Genomic DNA, 15,700 nt, shown 5'->3' with positions numbered 1-15,700 from the left:
TTTGAAAAAGGGAGTCAGTGTTTCTGATACAAGATGCTCAAGAGTTCAGAGACTGTTAGATATACTGATGAGACATTTCTGCAGAAGTTTTTTAGTCCTCATTTGTATTCAATTAACAGCCTCCAGGCTGCTGAGAGAACACTGAACTTTCTCATGTGTGGAGTGCAGTGCAAGAGTCTCGGTCTTTAGCAGAAATGTCAACACAAATTTAGCCTTCATTATAACGACCAAAATCAAGACATGGCAGCCTGAGAGGAAGTGACATTTTAAAATAAAAAGCTCAAACCCTCCAACGACATTTTCTTTTCCAAGACTTTGGGCTGTTGTTCAAATGTCAAAGGAGAGGGTGACCCACAAATCACTCGTCCTTCGGTCCGGTGTGCTCTTAATAATGTGGTTTCTTTCTCTCTGTGGATCTTCAGGTTCTTCCATTGGAGAACAAGATGCAGAGACCTCAGAGATTCATCCCCGTTCTGTATTTGGGGATGGGCATCGTCACTTTCCTCTACATCAGCCTGGGAACCATCGGATACATGTGCTTTGGAGAAGGCATAGGAGGGAGCATCACTCTCAACCTGCCAAACTGCTGGTAAGACATCATCAGTTGTCATCATCATCATCTACAGTGCAGTCTTAGTGCTGTACACATGTTCTGCCATTATGGTAGAATCAGTAAATTAAAACTAAACAGAAACAACCATAATCCACATGTAAACAGAAGAGCACATACCAAAATAAACCAGTTCATACCAGACTGCACACCACCCATGTTGCAGAGATCTCCATAAAACACAACAGATTACATTTAAGTAGTTAGAGTGAATTTTATGTGCATTGGTTGTCACAATGACAACATTTTTGTAAGAAAAAATAAATACATGAAAATAAAGGGTGCAGAGAAGTCTTTTTTATTGTACAAATAACAAATGGTTACCATTTTTCTGCCAGCAAACAGAAGACAAGATCAGTGACAGTAACTTCTTTCCATACAGCTATAAAGTTACATCCCCTTAAAAAGAGACAGCTGATAAGCTCAGATTGTTTTCTTTAGTGTGTGAAAGTGTTATAATAATCCAGTGATACTCAACGCGTGGCTCTGTGAGGATTTGTGGCTCTTTTATGTCATAATTTGAAAAATAATTTCCCAACTTTGACTTCAGAAATTATCCATTGCAAATCACATTGATCAGTTTTATTCCCCACACTGACAGTACACTTTAACTATCAAACTTAATTGTCTATATCTAGTCCCCCCATTTGCAATTTTTTGCCACTTTTAATCCATATTTGCTTCTTTAAGCCCATTTTTGTCACTTATTTTGCCACTTTTGTCTTATTTTTCCCCTGTTTTGCCCATTTCTTCCACCTTTTTGCTGCCTCCCCCCCCCCCAATTTTAGTCACTTTTCGCTTATTTTTTTTCCACATCTTTGCCTCTTTTTAACTATTTCTGCCACGTGAAACTACTTTTTTTGTCATTTGTCACCTATTTTTTCCACTTTCTGCCCTTTTCTGCCACTTTTCTCCCCATTTTTGTCAATTTTCACCAAGTTTTCGCCATCTTGTGTGTATTTTGCCCCTTTTAGCCCATTTTCTGAAACTTTTTTGCCACTTTTCAACACTTAGATTGAGGCTTTAGTGAAGGTATTTTTCATCTATCTGGCTCTGGGTTGAGTAACACTGTAATCACCTGAAGAATCTTGTTATGTCTATACTAACAAAAAAGCAAGAACAGAAAATTACAATTTATTAATTTTTTTAGAAATTGCTGAGGGTTAAAAAAAATAAGTAGGTCTATGCCTAAAAGGATTCCTAAAAATCAGTGCTGCTGGGGCCTCAATTTCTAGGAAGTTTTCCCATGATGCCCTCTAGTGGTTATATTCAGAAACTATTATAAAAAGACTACTGCTTTGTTGGATGGGGTATGAGGATTAAAATGTTCATTTTCTTTCAACAGCCAGCAAAAAACACATCACATGGAAATGACTTAAAACTATTTCACTTACTATTTATGACATTATAAATGAAAGATGGACAAATCCCAATTCCAAAAAAGCTGGGACATTATGTAAAGTGAATAAATTGATTTGCAGTGATTTGTAAATCCTTTCAACCTGTTTTCAGTTGAATTCAGAACAAACATGAAATTTAGTATTCAAACCGATAAACTTTGGTAACACTCTGAAGGTGATGCCTGAACCACGCTAAAAAAAAGTTAGGACATGAGCATGTTTACTGCAGTGTTACATCACTTTTCCTCTCAAACACTGACCGTCGAAATATTGAAAGTGGAATTCTTGCCTTGGCTCTTACATGCAGAGGTTTCTCCAGATTATCCGAATCTCTTGATAAAATGGATGCAAACAGTGAAATCTCTAAATTTGTTACAGTTGCATGCTGGGAAGTGTTGTTCAGAAACGGTTGGACTATTTGCCATCAAAATGGGGGAACCTTGCACCACTGATGACTTTGAATGACTGAGCCTTTCAGAAGTACTGCTTTTAAATCCAATCATGGCACTATCCCCTGTAACCAGTAGGGCTGTCAGTATTAATCTGTAGTCCCGTTTGAATTTCATCTGTTAATTTGTACAGATTTTGAATTATATTTGAATATTTATGAACATTTTTAATTAATATGTATGTAAAACGTTCAGTTGCTTTAATCACTGTGTAGTTTACCTGAGGCGATTCACGTTTTCTAAATCAAGAACAGAGCGTTTTATGTTCACTATAGTCCCAGCCGTGAAGAAAACCCTCTCCGCCCTGTCGGAGGTGCCCAGGATGCACAGGTAACGGTGGGCCAGCTGAGACAGGAGAGGATACCTGGACCGGAACGTTTTCCACCACGACAGCGGGTTACTGTTGATAAGCAGTACGGTTTTACTCTTGTACGTCAGCATCTCTTGATGTAGCGAAGCCTCACTTACCAAATCGCCACCAGCGTGTGCACCACCTTGGCGATAACATCCCCAGTGGCGGCTTTTGGTATGAAAACTAGGGATGCACCGAAATGAAAATTCTTGGCCGAAACCGAAAATGAGGAAACCAAGGCCGAAAACCGAAACACCGAAAGAAATGATTATGCCAATTATTAGTACCATTGCATTTATGGCTATGACTGTGTACTGACCTCACTAAAATCAATTGCAATTGCAAAAATTAATATTAATGCTTTAAAGAATAAATCAATTACAAAACTATGTAGATATTTATTAAGCACTTCATTCCAACAATACACAATATAAAATAAAATAAAATACAAAATAAAATGTTTAACTTGACCGCACTCATGTATACATTAAATCAGTAGTTCTCAACCTTTTTTCAATCATGTACCCCTGTGAAGTGTTTTTTCAGCCATGTACCCCCTAAACAGTGCAAAGCTTTTTGGCCAAAAATAAAGACATTAAAGAGTGCTGTGACAGCCATCTGATTTATCAAACTTTGTAACTGATAAACACTTTCAAATTAAAAATATTAGATTTTTTTATACATTTTAAGTATTAAAAATGCATGACTGAAGTCATGGCACATCTTCTTATCTCTAAATGTGAGAATTCAAATTAATGTAGCTGTTGAAAACAGTGAGTGGAAAGGCTTTAAACCCAGAAGTGTGCAAAACTCTGCTTGGCTGCAGTGGTCTCTCTGGAACAATTTGGAAATAAAAACATAGAGCTAGAAAGAACTAAAAACCTGTAAATAATAAACAAGTTATAAAAAAGACTTTTCTCTTCTCAACCTGAAATCATGAACTTAGTTATAGACCAGCATTTCTTCACAAAAAATAAATCATAAATCTTTTTATGAATGGAGTAATTTTGAATACAGTGATTGACAGGTATGTTCCAGTGTGGATCAAACCATTCTGCCATGGGGGGAGACTCAGGGGATTTTAGGGTGATTAAATTTAAGAGCCTACAAAATATTAACTCCAGTTTATAAACTTAAGGTCCTTACACTCTATATGCAATTTTTTCATGCAAATTATTTACATAAAATATTTACATTTAGAACCTGTTGCGAGTCAAAGCAAGCTTCCACACCTGCAGCATCATTTGGCAGCGTGACATTGCTGCAGATATTTAAGTAGCGCATTTGTGCTCATATGGACATGTCAGGCTGCCTGTTGCCTGTCTCCCTCTCTACCAGGCCAAAAAAGAGGCAAAAACACAAGCACTGTTACAGAGGGATATGAGGCAATATCAAACATCAGGTGGTGTTGGAGAGGAGGACGTTTTTGTTCCTCTGTCTACCTTTAAAATCGGCACCACCACCACCATGTGCGCTCGTTGGAGCGAAACTCACACAGCTGGAGCTGTTTCTAAACTAACGGGACTTTAGTGAAATATTTACCAACACAGTCTCCTCTGACCTCAGACATACGACTTATAAATACTCCGGATCAACCAGCTAAATGACTCCTCTCAACAGTCTGGAACAAAAACAGGTGAGCCAGTCTGTGTGCTGTGGAGAGAGTTAACTCCTCTCACCACGAGCCTCAGCTGTGCAACATTATAACTCTTATTGATCATATTTGACATGGGATGAATGAAAAGTCAGTCCCTCCTCATCCAAACTTGGCTGGCACAGTGAATGAAACAGTGAAACAAAACGGCACTGACATCCTGGCTGTGCGTAAAAGTGCCACGTTACGCATGGAGTGAAGGACAGAGAGGGACAAACCTCCTTTTATCTTCCGCTTCAATGAATATCACTGTTTATCAGAGGACAGAGAAAACACACCGCAGACGTTCGCAGCACGAATGTGTTTCTAGAATGTAATATACCCGTATAGCTCCTGACGTGCAAAGAAAGGCGCTATTTTCCTTAAATAGTCTGCATGTGTTTTAAAATCTCGCCAACCCCCTGGAGTGCCTGCACGTACGCGTACCCCTATTTGAGAACCACTGATCCAAGGCGCGTGCTGGCCGCGGTTTTTGCTTGCGTCATCACAACGTCGTGTTTCGGCCTTGTTGTTTCGGTGATAAAAGTCTTTCGGCCGAAAACCGAAAATGCACTTTTGGGCAATTTTCGGCCGAAAATTTTCGGTGGCCGAATTTTCTGTGCATCTCCAATGAAAACTTTATTGTTCATCATGTCACGTGTCATGTGACGAAACACTTGGTTCCTACATCTACATATGGGTGAAGTAGAGGCCAAGGAGAGACGGGAGACTCGTGAACGATTATAAAAAGCAAAAACATTTTATAAACACACTCTAATAGTATCTTCAGCTTTCGAATATTAATGAGTTTTTAAATATTTGAATTATATTCAAACCCTGAAATTTGTTCCAAAAGGCTTAGTAACCAGTAATCCTGCTCACCTGTGGATTGTTCTTGGTGTTTTTTTTTTTGTTTTTTTTTGCAAGCATTTCCCCAGTGTTTTCTTGCCCCTGTCCCAACTTTTGTGGAATTGTGTTGCAAGCATCAAATTCAGAATGTGCCTATATTTCTAAAAATAGTAAACCTCACCAGTTTGCACGTTAAATAGCTTGTCTTTGTGCTGTATTCTGTTGAATATAGGCTGAATATTTGCAAATCTGCTCAGTCTTTATTCATATTTATTCACACAATGTCCCAACTTTTGAAACTGCATGGGCTACTGGAGCTTTCTGTTTTACTCAAGTCTTAGGGGATTAAATTAAAATATTGTTAAACAGTATTATTTCCCATAGAAATATATACTCACCAGCGAAATTATCCTGTTTAAGACCTTTTTTCTTTTTACGTATTTCCTTTTCCTACAAAAGTTTTAATTCTAAGAACTTATCAGATGCAAACCTTTGGCTTTTGTTGTTTTTTTTTTTACTTATAAAATAGAAATATTGCACAGATGAAATAACAAAAGCCTAGCTGCTTTTTACTTTTGGTGATTTAGGGGTAAGATGATAAGAGATTTTTTTCTGTCTCGTTCCCAGCTCGGTGCTTTTGACAGAAAAGTTAGCTCATCGGTCTCAGAAAATTAATTCTGCTGCTTTTACATTTAAAAAGTGGCCTTCCTTGCAGACGGCTTTTTATCATTACTGGGGCCCAGTCCCCAAATTGATATTTTAAAGTATAATTGAACAATAGCTTTTCATACATCTTAGATGATTACTTCCTGCTGAACAGAAGTGTCTTCACTTTGGAGCTCAGCACATACAGACAGAAAGCTAATCATCAATCTGAAATCCAGACGCTACACAGAAAGTGGGTTAGGAAATGAATCTCCTCTTCACAAAGCAAACTAACTTTACTGAAGAGTCTGTGGCGCGTGTCTTCTTCTCTACTCCTCTGCAGTCTTGATTAACACCATTCATCTTCTCCTGTTTGAAGAAAAGCCGTGTGCTCTCTTTAAGCTCATTTAGAGTTTGAGGGATAATAAAGGTAGTCAAACCAAACACTCAGACTGGATTTGGTTTCTCATTACTTATTAGTATCTTCAGGAGACAGATCCACATTTTGAAACAGCCATACTGATGCTGCTAATTAGTAGAACAGATCGTCTGTTCAACGAGACCGGAACTCAAAGACTATAATTACCGGCAGCTCAGTTTAGACAAAGTTTGTTTTACAAGCCCCACAAATTGATTCATCTTCATCTCCTTGTATGTTCCTGATTATCTTAAACATGAAAACTAAAGCCTGGAGTTGATGCTTGTTTTGTATTTTATGAAGGGTTCTTGATTAGATGGATTTTAACACAGTGATAAATGCACATGTGAGGATTCATGGTTGTGTAGCTGTGACTTTGCTACACACTTCTCTTTTATTCTGTTTAATTTGTGTGTTTTTGTCTCTCTTTTCTCTAAATCTCTTTTCTCCAGGATGTACCAGGCCGTGAAGCTGCTCTACTGTTTCGGTATCTTCATCACCTTCGCCCTGCAGTTCTACGTACCAGCAGAGATTCTCATACCGCCAGTTTTGGCTCGCGTGTCAGAGAGGTGGGAGAGGCCTGTCGACCTGCTGCTCCGCACGCTGCTGGTCATCTTCACATGTAAGTAATCAGCCAAAGGAAATGAAATGTTTTTGTCTGCAGGAGGACGACTGATAATAGAAAACATTCTTATATTTTATAACCTGGGCCCATGTAAAGTTTGCACATACAGCTTGAGAATTGTTGCAGTATATCCACAATATTGATAGACTTGACTTAAAGATCACATATTTTACCCTTTAAGACAAGTTTATATTGGTCTCAGACGTCCCCAAAACATGCCTGTGAAGTTTTTTGCTGAAAAAACACTCTAGTATAGGATTTCTGCATGTCTAAAATCCCTCCGTTTCAGCCCTGCTCAGAACAAGCTGTTTCTGTGTCTGTGGCTTTAAATGTTAATGAGCTGTCTGACTCCACCCCTGACTCCGTTTTAAAAAAAATCACATCAAGAACCAAAATACAGGATAAAACAATTTTTTATTGATGCATTTTTACTTCTTAACAGTAGGTAAACTATGTTTAAATAGGAAACCAAACCATGAAAAGAGGCTTGAACTATTACTTTGTTTTATTTTGTCATTAAAGGGGGTTGAAGGGAGAGGGGAGAAGACAACACACAGAGACAACCATTACTGCTCAACTCACACCAACGGGCAATTTAACAAGCTGATTTTGTTTGTGGGAGGAAACCGGAGCACCCGGAGAGAACCCATTATGCACAAGGAGACTTTGCATCTCTGTGCAGCCTTTTTTTAAAAAAACAAATTGATCTTTTGTTTGCCCTTTTAGGGGACAGAAGAAGCCAGTTGTTGAGGGTGGAGGGCGAAGGGCTCGGATGTTACTAGTCGAGGTTGTCAGAGGTTGGAGAGCGGATTCCTGAGTCTCTGGTAAACGGACTCAGAAACCTTCTCCCTAAAGATTTCTTCTCCTTTTTCCTCTGATTCTCTTCCAGCTGATCCTCCAGGTTTTTGAGTCTCTGTGTTAGGTTGTCTGTTGTTCTCCTTGTCCTTCTCCTCCAGAGTCTGCTTGATGATACTGACAGACTCCAGAAGAGAGGATTTCTCCTCCTGCCAGGCCTGCTGTTGTCTCTCCAGCTCCTCTCCAGCCTCCCTCAGGGAGGCCTTCAGGCTGGAGCTCTCTTTGAGGAGTCTGGATCTGTCCTCCTCCCACTGTTGTCTCTGGTCTGACAGGTCCTCCTGGATCTGGGTCAGCCAATTTTGCATCCTGGAAGTCTTTTGTCTGTGCTCTTCCAGGAGCAGTGACCGTTCCTCCTCCCATTTCTGTTGTTGATGTCTTTGCGCCTGACTCAGAGCAGCCTTCACCTTTGAACTCTCTTCTTGATGTTTTGCCAGAAGACGGGATCTCTTCGCATCCCGCTGGCATCTCCAGTTCTTGATGCTGTTCTGGGCCTGAGCCTGGAAGACTTTATTCTTCTCGTTGTCTTCTTTTTGGGAAGTAAGGATCTGTAACCTCTCCTTCTCCCAAGAGCAGGTTTTCTTAAGCAGCTCCTGCTTGGCCATTTTCAGTTCACCCCTCCATCCTGCTGGTGGTCTCTTTATGTTCCTCTAGGAGATGGGACCTCTCCTCTTTCCACTTCTGTCGTTGTGTTTTTTGGTCTCTCCTGGCCTGGTCCATGGACTCCTTGATCTTGGAGGTCTCCTCCTGTTGTTGTGACATCAGACGGGACCTCTCCTCCTCCCACTGTTGGCTCTTTGCCTTCAGTTCTGTCTCAGCCTGGTGAAGAGCTGCCTTTTCTTTGCACACCTGAGCTTGGAGAAGAGGCTTTTCCTGCTCAAGTTGAGTTATTTTCTTTTCCAGGCCCTCGTGGTTTGGAACAGGAGTGTTGGCTTTAGCCAGGAGACGTGACCTCTTGTCCTCCCACTGAGGGCTCCTCCTCTCCAGGTCTTCACAGCCGCCTGGTTGAGAGCAGCCCTCAGTTGGGAGTTCTCTTCTACTTGCTTGGCGAGGCATTCCTCCATCACTTTCTGCTGTTCTCTAGTACTTTCAACAGCATCCTCAGTTTTCCCTCTTTCCATGGTGTCTGCTTCCTTCTTAATTTTTAAAACCTGCTTTAAATTATCTAACACTTTTTAATCTAAGTTTTTAAATCTTGGTAAGCACTGCAATAATTTGCAGTGTGACATCTTGCTTTGCTTTATATTTGGTGTGAATACTAGAGAAAGAAAAAAAACAACAAGTTGATCTTATTTCATAACAATAATTTCGACAGAATAAAGACACAAACAAACTAGCTCTTTCAGACCGTACAGGACCAACAACTAGCCGTAGGTAAAACATCTGTTTTGTGATTGGTTCAGTGGCTTTTAGAGAGTGATGTAAAAGCTGCAATAAGTTTTGAATTTAGCCGTGGTTCAAAATGCTGGATGCTCTGCAATGAGCTCTGCGTCATTGACAGCATTTCTTTTTCCCAGGCTTCAAACCAGCACACTGATGATCTCTGTCTCCCTTTGCTCGTATATCCTGATGCAGATGCAGCGACATTCAGCCTTTCTTCCAGTCCCAAGCAGGAACAATAGATCAGTGTCTGTTTTGTACCCTCTCCCTGGCTGCTGAAAAGCTTTTGAACATTCTTCTGCAGATATTTTACTATTGTATTTTTTATAAGGTTCATTTAGACAAAAAAAAACAGAGCAGTGACAATCAGCACAAGGAATACCAGCCAACAATAAAAAGACTTTTTTAATGAGCCTCAAAATGTGCCGACAAGCAGACAGCAACAAGAGCTGTGTTTCTTTATACAGCTCCATCTTTGCTTAAAAATGCAGGGAGGTTAAAGTAATGCCCCAGTGAAAATGTAACTGTAGAACTTCTAATACATGAGTCTTTGTAAATGGACTTGAGCTTGTCTGGTGCTTTTCTAGTCATCTGACTGAGGATGTACTCACACTAGGCCATCCATACCATGCCGTATTCTAACTGTGCTGAAGCCCATTTCACCACCTCCCCTGTCCCCCCTTTGGCCCGCACTCACACTGCTCAACGCATCCAAGAACACATGGACATGTGACTGCAGGAGCCAGGGGTGGAACCCACAATCTTCCAATTGTTAGACAGCGACTCTACCTACTGAGCCACAGCAGCCCCAATGTAGAGATGACTTAATGTAAACCCTAACCCCCACTTCAGACCGGTTTTGCTGCTTGTGAGTGTTGTGCGTGTCTGCTCCTGTGGCTTTCACAAAAGGCAAGAGTTTGCTGTGTGTCAGCCGCATCTCCCTGCTGTCATAGCCCTGGCATTCTTCATAAGTTTTACCTCAATGTACCCCCCTATAAGCGACTTAATTCAGTGGTTAGTGAAAGTGTGTTGGGAACTATTTGAAATAAAAGCATTCTGTACAAACGAAAGGAGTTTACCTCCAGAAATACTAAACCAAGCTTTTAATTTGAAACACACATACCAGAAGTGCACTCATACCGTGTTTATCTTTCCTGTGACATAGTCTGACGGTGTGGAGACGGAAAGCTTCACTAATAGTAGATCTTTAGAAAACACCTTTATCAAACAGGCACATTTAAGCTTGTGGCCGTCCTCAGGGTTTTCAAGAAACACTTTCTAAACATATTCTACCCACATGGTAGAATTATCTCCATTTATCATTTTCCTGTCTATTATGGTCCATAACTGCACACGTCACACGGAAAAAATAGGCGAGACCTCGAATCTCTAAACTTTCTGTGCCTGAGCCGCGCGTATCAGGCGCATGAACCACAGCACTCATGCAGGCAGTCTGAAAGCCTTGACTTGTTAACATGACATGGAGACACGCGTCATGCTCCCAGTAAGAAATGGGTTTAAGCCCTTAGCTAAGAAACTGGTGCTCAGAAATAAGATAAAATACAACAAGATGCAATATAAGGGCTGCAAGGTTCCTGGTTCACTTCCCAGTCAGGGCCTTTCTCTGTGGAGTTTGCACGTTCTCCCTGTATGGGTTCTGGGTACTCTGGCTTCCTCCCACCACCAAGAACATGCTCAATACGTTAATTGGTGACTCTAAATTAGCCGCAGGTGTGAGTGTGATTGGCCTGCTTGTGAGTCTCTACATGTCAGCCCTGTGATTGACTGGTGACCAGTCCAGGGTGTACCCCACCTCTCGCCCAATGGCAGCTTGGATAGGCTCCAGCACCCCAGCTACCCCCAACAGGATAAGCTGCATATAGAATAGATGGATGGACGATAAGAGACTTTATTTTCCAACAATAATGATGAATTAGAACAATAATCAACAATCCACCTTCATTCACAAAATAAACGAGTGCACAGATTAGCACACACCAATAAAGAAGCATGAACCAATGAGGACAAACAGCCCAAGTTGCTGCTCTGAATCTGTGATTGAAAGTTTTACAGTGAGTTACTTTTGTTGAGAACAATACTATGATGAAATAATGAGCTCATAGATTTATGAAGTAGTGGTCTGTAGTTCTTTTCTGTGTTATCAGCCAGTTAGGAAAAAGAAAGTGAGAGCTCTGGACTGGACTGCTGATCTTATAGAAGCAGTAATCGGATGGAAATACCGCTACCCTTTAGTTTCATCTTTCTGACCTCATTCTCTGGTGCTCACCCAGCAAACAGACGTAGCTACATTGAGGTGTGCATGTGTTCAATGGTGTGAAGCTGACACAGTGACTGCTCGTTTCTCCTATGTTTTATGTGAATCCACTCATCTGTACGTAAAACTGAAAGTACCACTTTAAAGCCAGCCTGGTTATTTCATGCTCTACACGCTACTGGGTTTTTGTGTGTTTCTCTGTGTGTGTTTTGTGCGCTTTAAGTGGGTGTACATGCGTAGGGTCAGCACTTATGTGCTAGGTATGTGTTTGAGACGGTTGATTTACCTGTGCACCCACAGATTGTGTTCTTCTCAGAGATTGGTGCGCAGCTGCAGTCTCATGTGTCCGTCCAGCTCCGTTTGCTCCTTGTGGTCTCACGTGAATGGAGAAGAAACCCAGTAACTAAACAGGCACGTGTCGTGTCGGTGCACACACTCAGACACACACGCTTCACCATCTTCCCTCACACAGTTTCAGGCAGCAGCACACGGTTCCCTGTAATAGCTCTGCCAGGCTATTTATAGCAGAAACAGTCCTCCAATTGCTATTGATTCCCATTCAGCCAGGACTGCTGATCCTTAAACCCTGTTGATGTCACGTGTTTTCTGGTCAGATCGCTGGGATGGGGTCTGGAGCCGCAGAAACATGGTGAGGTCAGTAGGGGGCAGACGTCCACCCAGCTGAAGATCATCATGTTGACATTTATGCTGCCAAGGTTAAGATTTCCATTTCAGCTCTTAGTAGATAAAAAAAAAAAAACACAGTTGTTGCAGAACATCTTTTGCAGAAAATAATCCCATGTCTACTATCCAAACAATGTATGTAATCAAGGCTAAATTTTAAGGATACCAGAATTTTAAATTTCATTATGGTACTAGGTAAATATGGAAGCTATAAATAAATGTTTTTATTTGGACAAGAAAATGGGCAAGTCTTAGGTGCCCAATATTGGTTTATTTCTTGTTTTCAATCATCAGAGACTGAAGCGAAACTTCTGCACTTTGTTTAACTTAGACAAATATATTACCAGTGTTTTGGTATTTTTTCAGTGTAGACATTTTACAACAATTTGTGACTGCAACACTCCTCTTTAAGAACCCTTTTTATAAGAATGATTCTCCGGGAAGGTTCAAAGTTACATGAAGTCACATACTATTAAGTCATTCAGATAAAGGATGAAAAATGCTTGAAAATGTTCATCAACAGACCGCCGGGGATCTTGGCCGGACATAAGCTTTTCGACCAAACAATCGACCAATCAAATGGAAGCTGTCAGCCCTGCTGCGCACTGATTGGCTCATCTCATTTGATTGTCAAATAACTTGAGAGGCAGAAGCTACCTCCAGAAGGACAGCTTTAGTGCTAGCTTAGCTGACAGGAAGTTGAGCTCAGTGGGCGGGCTCTTGTCTGTCGTTAGGTTGATCCAAAGTTGGGTTAGACAGCGGTTTCAATATGGAGGCCGCCATGGATTGGCTTCAAAAGCTGTTTGAGTCCACCTATGGTAATCAAACAGATGATGTCACACAGGCTTTGTCCTATTCTTTCTACTGTCTATGTTCAGGACAAAGACAAAATACATTGAAATGTTAAAAACATAGTGATGATTAAAACCAAGTCATGATAAAAACCGCTTTTGAAAACATCCATTCTCAAATAAAGCATATTCGATTTAAATGGAAGTGCATTATCTTGTGCTAGTTTTGTTAACAAGTGTGATAGCTGTTGGTACAAAAGTGTTCCTGATATGTTTAGTTCTTCCTTTAGGAGTAAGAAAGTGACAGCTAGAGTGAAGAAGTTGAACATCTGAAGTATAAGAATAAGAACAGTCATGGAGAGAAGAGCTGACTTTGTGCTGTGGAGAATAAAGATCTGATTGGTTGAGCTGTTGCTCACCTACAAGCTAGCGTGCCCACCTCATGACTTGGCTAGGAGCGTTTTTGTCCAGGTTTGCTTGAAAACATTGAACCTTCCAGGTGACCATGTATGAATTTGTTGAAAACCCTCCAGACCGGAGGGTCAGTATTAAATGACTGTACAAGCAGGCTAATTTTTAACCTGAAATCCCACTCCTTAAATAGCGCATTTAAGATGAAAAAAAAAAACATAAAAACAGTCTGCAAATTTACTTGCATGGGTTTAAATATACCTGGATGGCCCACCCAAGTATCATCTATGTGTGAGAAACACTGCAGGTGGAACAGATGAGGGCAATCATAAAAAGAGGGAAAAACACAAAGGTAGGGGATAAAAGTAGACAAACACACTCTGGTAATAATTTCAAAATGAAACAGGAATCTCAAGAAACTAAATTTGGGAGTATTTATAGCAAAATGCACAAGGAACTTAATTGGGGGATGAAAAATAAGAGAAAAGATTTGACGCTAAACTTTGCAATAATTTTGAAAATATGCAAGGAGCACAAGGTCAAAAATGTCAAGAATTAAAGAGGAAAATGGGAGAACTCAAGAGAAGTACCTTAAATGAACACTTAAGGAACACACAGACTAAAGAAAATACATTGCAAAAATAAAACAGGAAACATGAATTAGACTTAAGCTAAAACTGAAACATAAAAAATCAAGCCCATGATAATGTCCACCAAAGTAACAGCTGGTGTTATAAATGTGAAAGTATTTCCTTTAAGAAAGTTTACAGTTCTGGTTAAGATCTGTCTGCAGTCAGAGCTTCAGGATTCCTTAAAATAGAGAAAAATAATAACTTTTATAATCTACCTTCTTCCAGGAGAACCCTGAACTGGAAAACCACTGAATATTTCAAAGTGCTTCCAATAAAAGCTTCCACTAATGTGTTTAATCAACTCCTCCTGCACAGCAGAGTTTTTTTTTTAAACCAGTTGCTCGATTGATTGTTCCAGTGAGCGTGAATTTGATTACCTTCTGTAGCAAAATGTGATGGATGGCTCTAATTTAATTTTGGATGGAAGGATTGCGAATAGCAGAGTGACGTGATGCTTACCCGTGTCTCATTCTAAAATGAGTGAGACCTCACTATTGTTCTCACTGCTGTTAGAAGAACAGGACGGCTAAATGAGGTCTTATAAACAGCTTACTTTGTCAAAAACAAGGAAGTGAAGAAGTAATTGAGTTTGCAGCGGGCACACTAGAATCGATGAGCAATCTCACAGTAATGAGGAGGGGGGAAGTGTGTGTTTACAACGATGTGGAGACTTTGGTGTCAAATCAGAGGCACTGTAATTTGATGGAAGTTCTCTCATCCTGAAATCTCCTGCTTTAAAATCAGTCTTCTGAAGATGAAGCTGAACATGCATTTTAAGAAAAGACTGAAAAACAATGTAAAGATGCCTCCAGAAAATACTGGATCATAGGATTGGAGTTAATGCTTGTGGTCACCAATCTGATCACCTGTGGTTAAAACTCTAATGTCTGTGGCTGAGAGATGCATCCTGTTCCCTCTATGATTATCTATATCAGAGGTCATTGACTCCATTTTCACAAGGGCCAGCTTTTTCTTGACCGAAGCTGTAGGGGCCAGACGTTGACATAAACTGAAATCAAATCAATATTTTTGTCTAATTAAATTTTATTGTAAAAGCATGTTATTTCCTTCCAAAATTAATGGAACTTTTAGTCTGTAACAGTGAGATCAGTCCCTATCACCTCAACTGCAGCCAGCCTCAAGGTGGCGACTGAGACATTTTCGTTACACATTTCTGGAGACTTCTTGATGCTGTGTCGTGATTGGCCAAAAACAGAGGGGGACATTGCTCTCTCAAAGAGCATTATGTGGAAAATTGAGGCAAAAAATGCAGCTTTAATGAGGATAACAATTATAAGTATGTGTTTACCATGTCGAATTACAGAATTACTAGTGTGCTTCTAGTCTGATAAGCTGCTAACCTGACAAGGCAGATGGATTTGTTTCACACATCCATCTGGAAAACCTTTGATATACAGCGTTTGGGAAAGGGCAGAGCCTTTGGAAAAATACTCGGAGGGTGATTGGATCAACGTTCTGTCTGTCACGTCCTCACGGGCAACAAACACATGACGTCGTTGCTGCTACAGAGGTGTGCATGCGCAGCTACCGAGGAAAAAACTCTGTACATAAAACTGCATAACGCGAACCATGGCGACTGTAGACATGTCAGTATACAACTTTCGTCATTTTTGAAAAGAAAACAACTCACTGCTGTTTTTTGTTCTTCTTTTAACCAAGAAATGTCGTCATCC

At 40.4% G+C, this 15,700-nt stretch overlaps 1 protein-coding gene across 1 annotated transcript in view; it reads left to right on the top strand.

The window, feature by feature from the left end:
* Positions 1–15,700, top strand: part of slc36a1 (solute carrier family 36 member 1) — a 93,009-nt gene that overhangs the window by 37,435 nt on the left and 39,874 nt on the right. Inside the window, exons 10-11 of the mRNA XM_041797638.1 lie at positions 423–589; positions 6,809–6,978. Coding sequence (XP_041653572.1) covers positions 423–589; positions 6,809–6,978 — 337 coding nt within the window. The remainder of the gene's footprint in view (positions 1–422; positions 590–6,808; positions 6,979–15,700) is intronic.

This window comes from Cheilinus undulatus, linkage group 10 (assembly GCF_018320785.1).
Source record: "Cheilinus undulatus linkage group 10, ASM1832078v1, whole genome shotgun sequence".
In the NCBI taxonomy this organism is placed as follows: Eukaryota; Metazoa; Chordata; class Actinopteri; order Labriformes; family Labridae; genus Cheilinus; species Cheilinus undulatus.
This window is presented reverse-complemented; position numbering and strand designations above follow the sequence as displayed.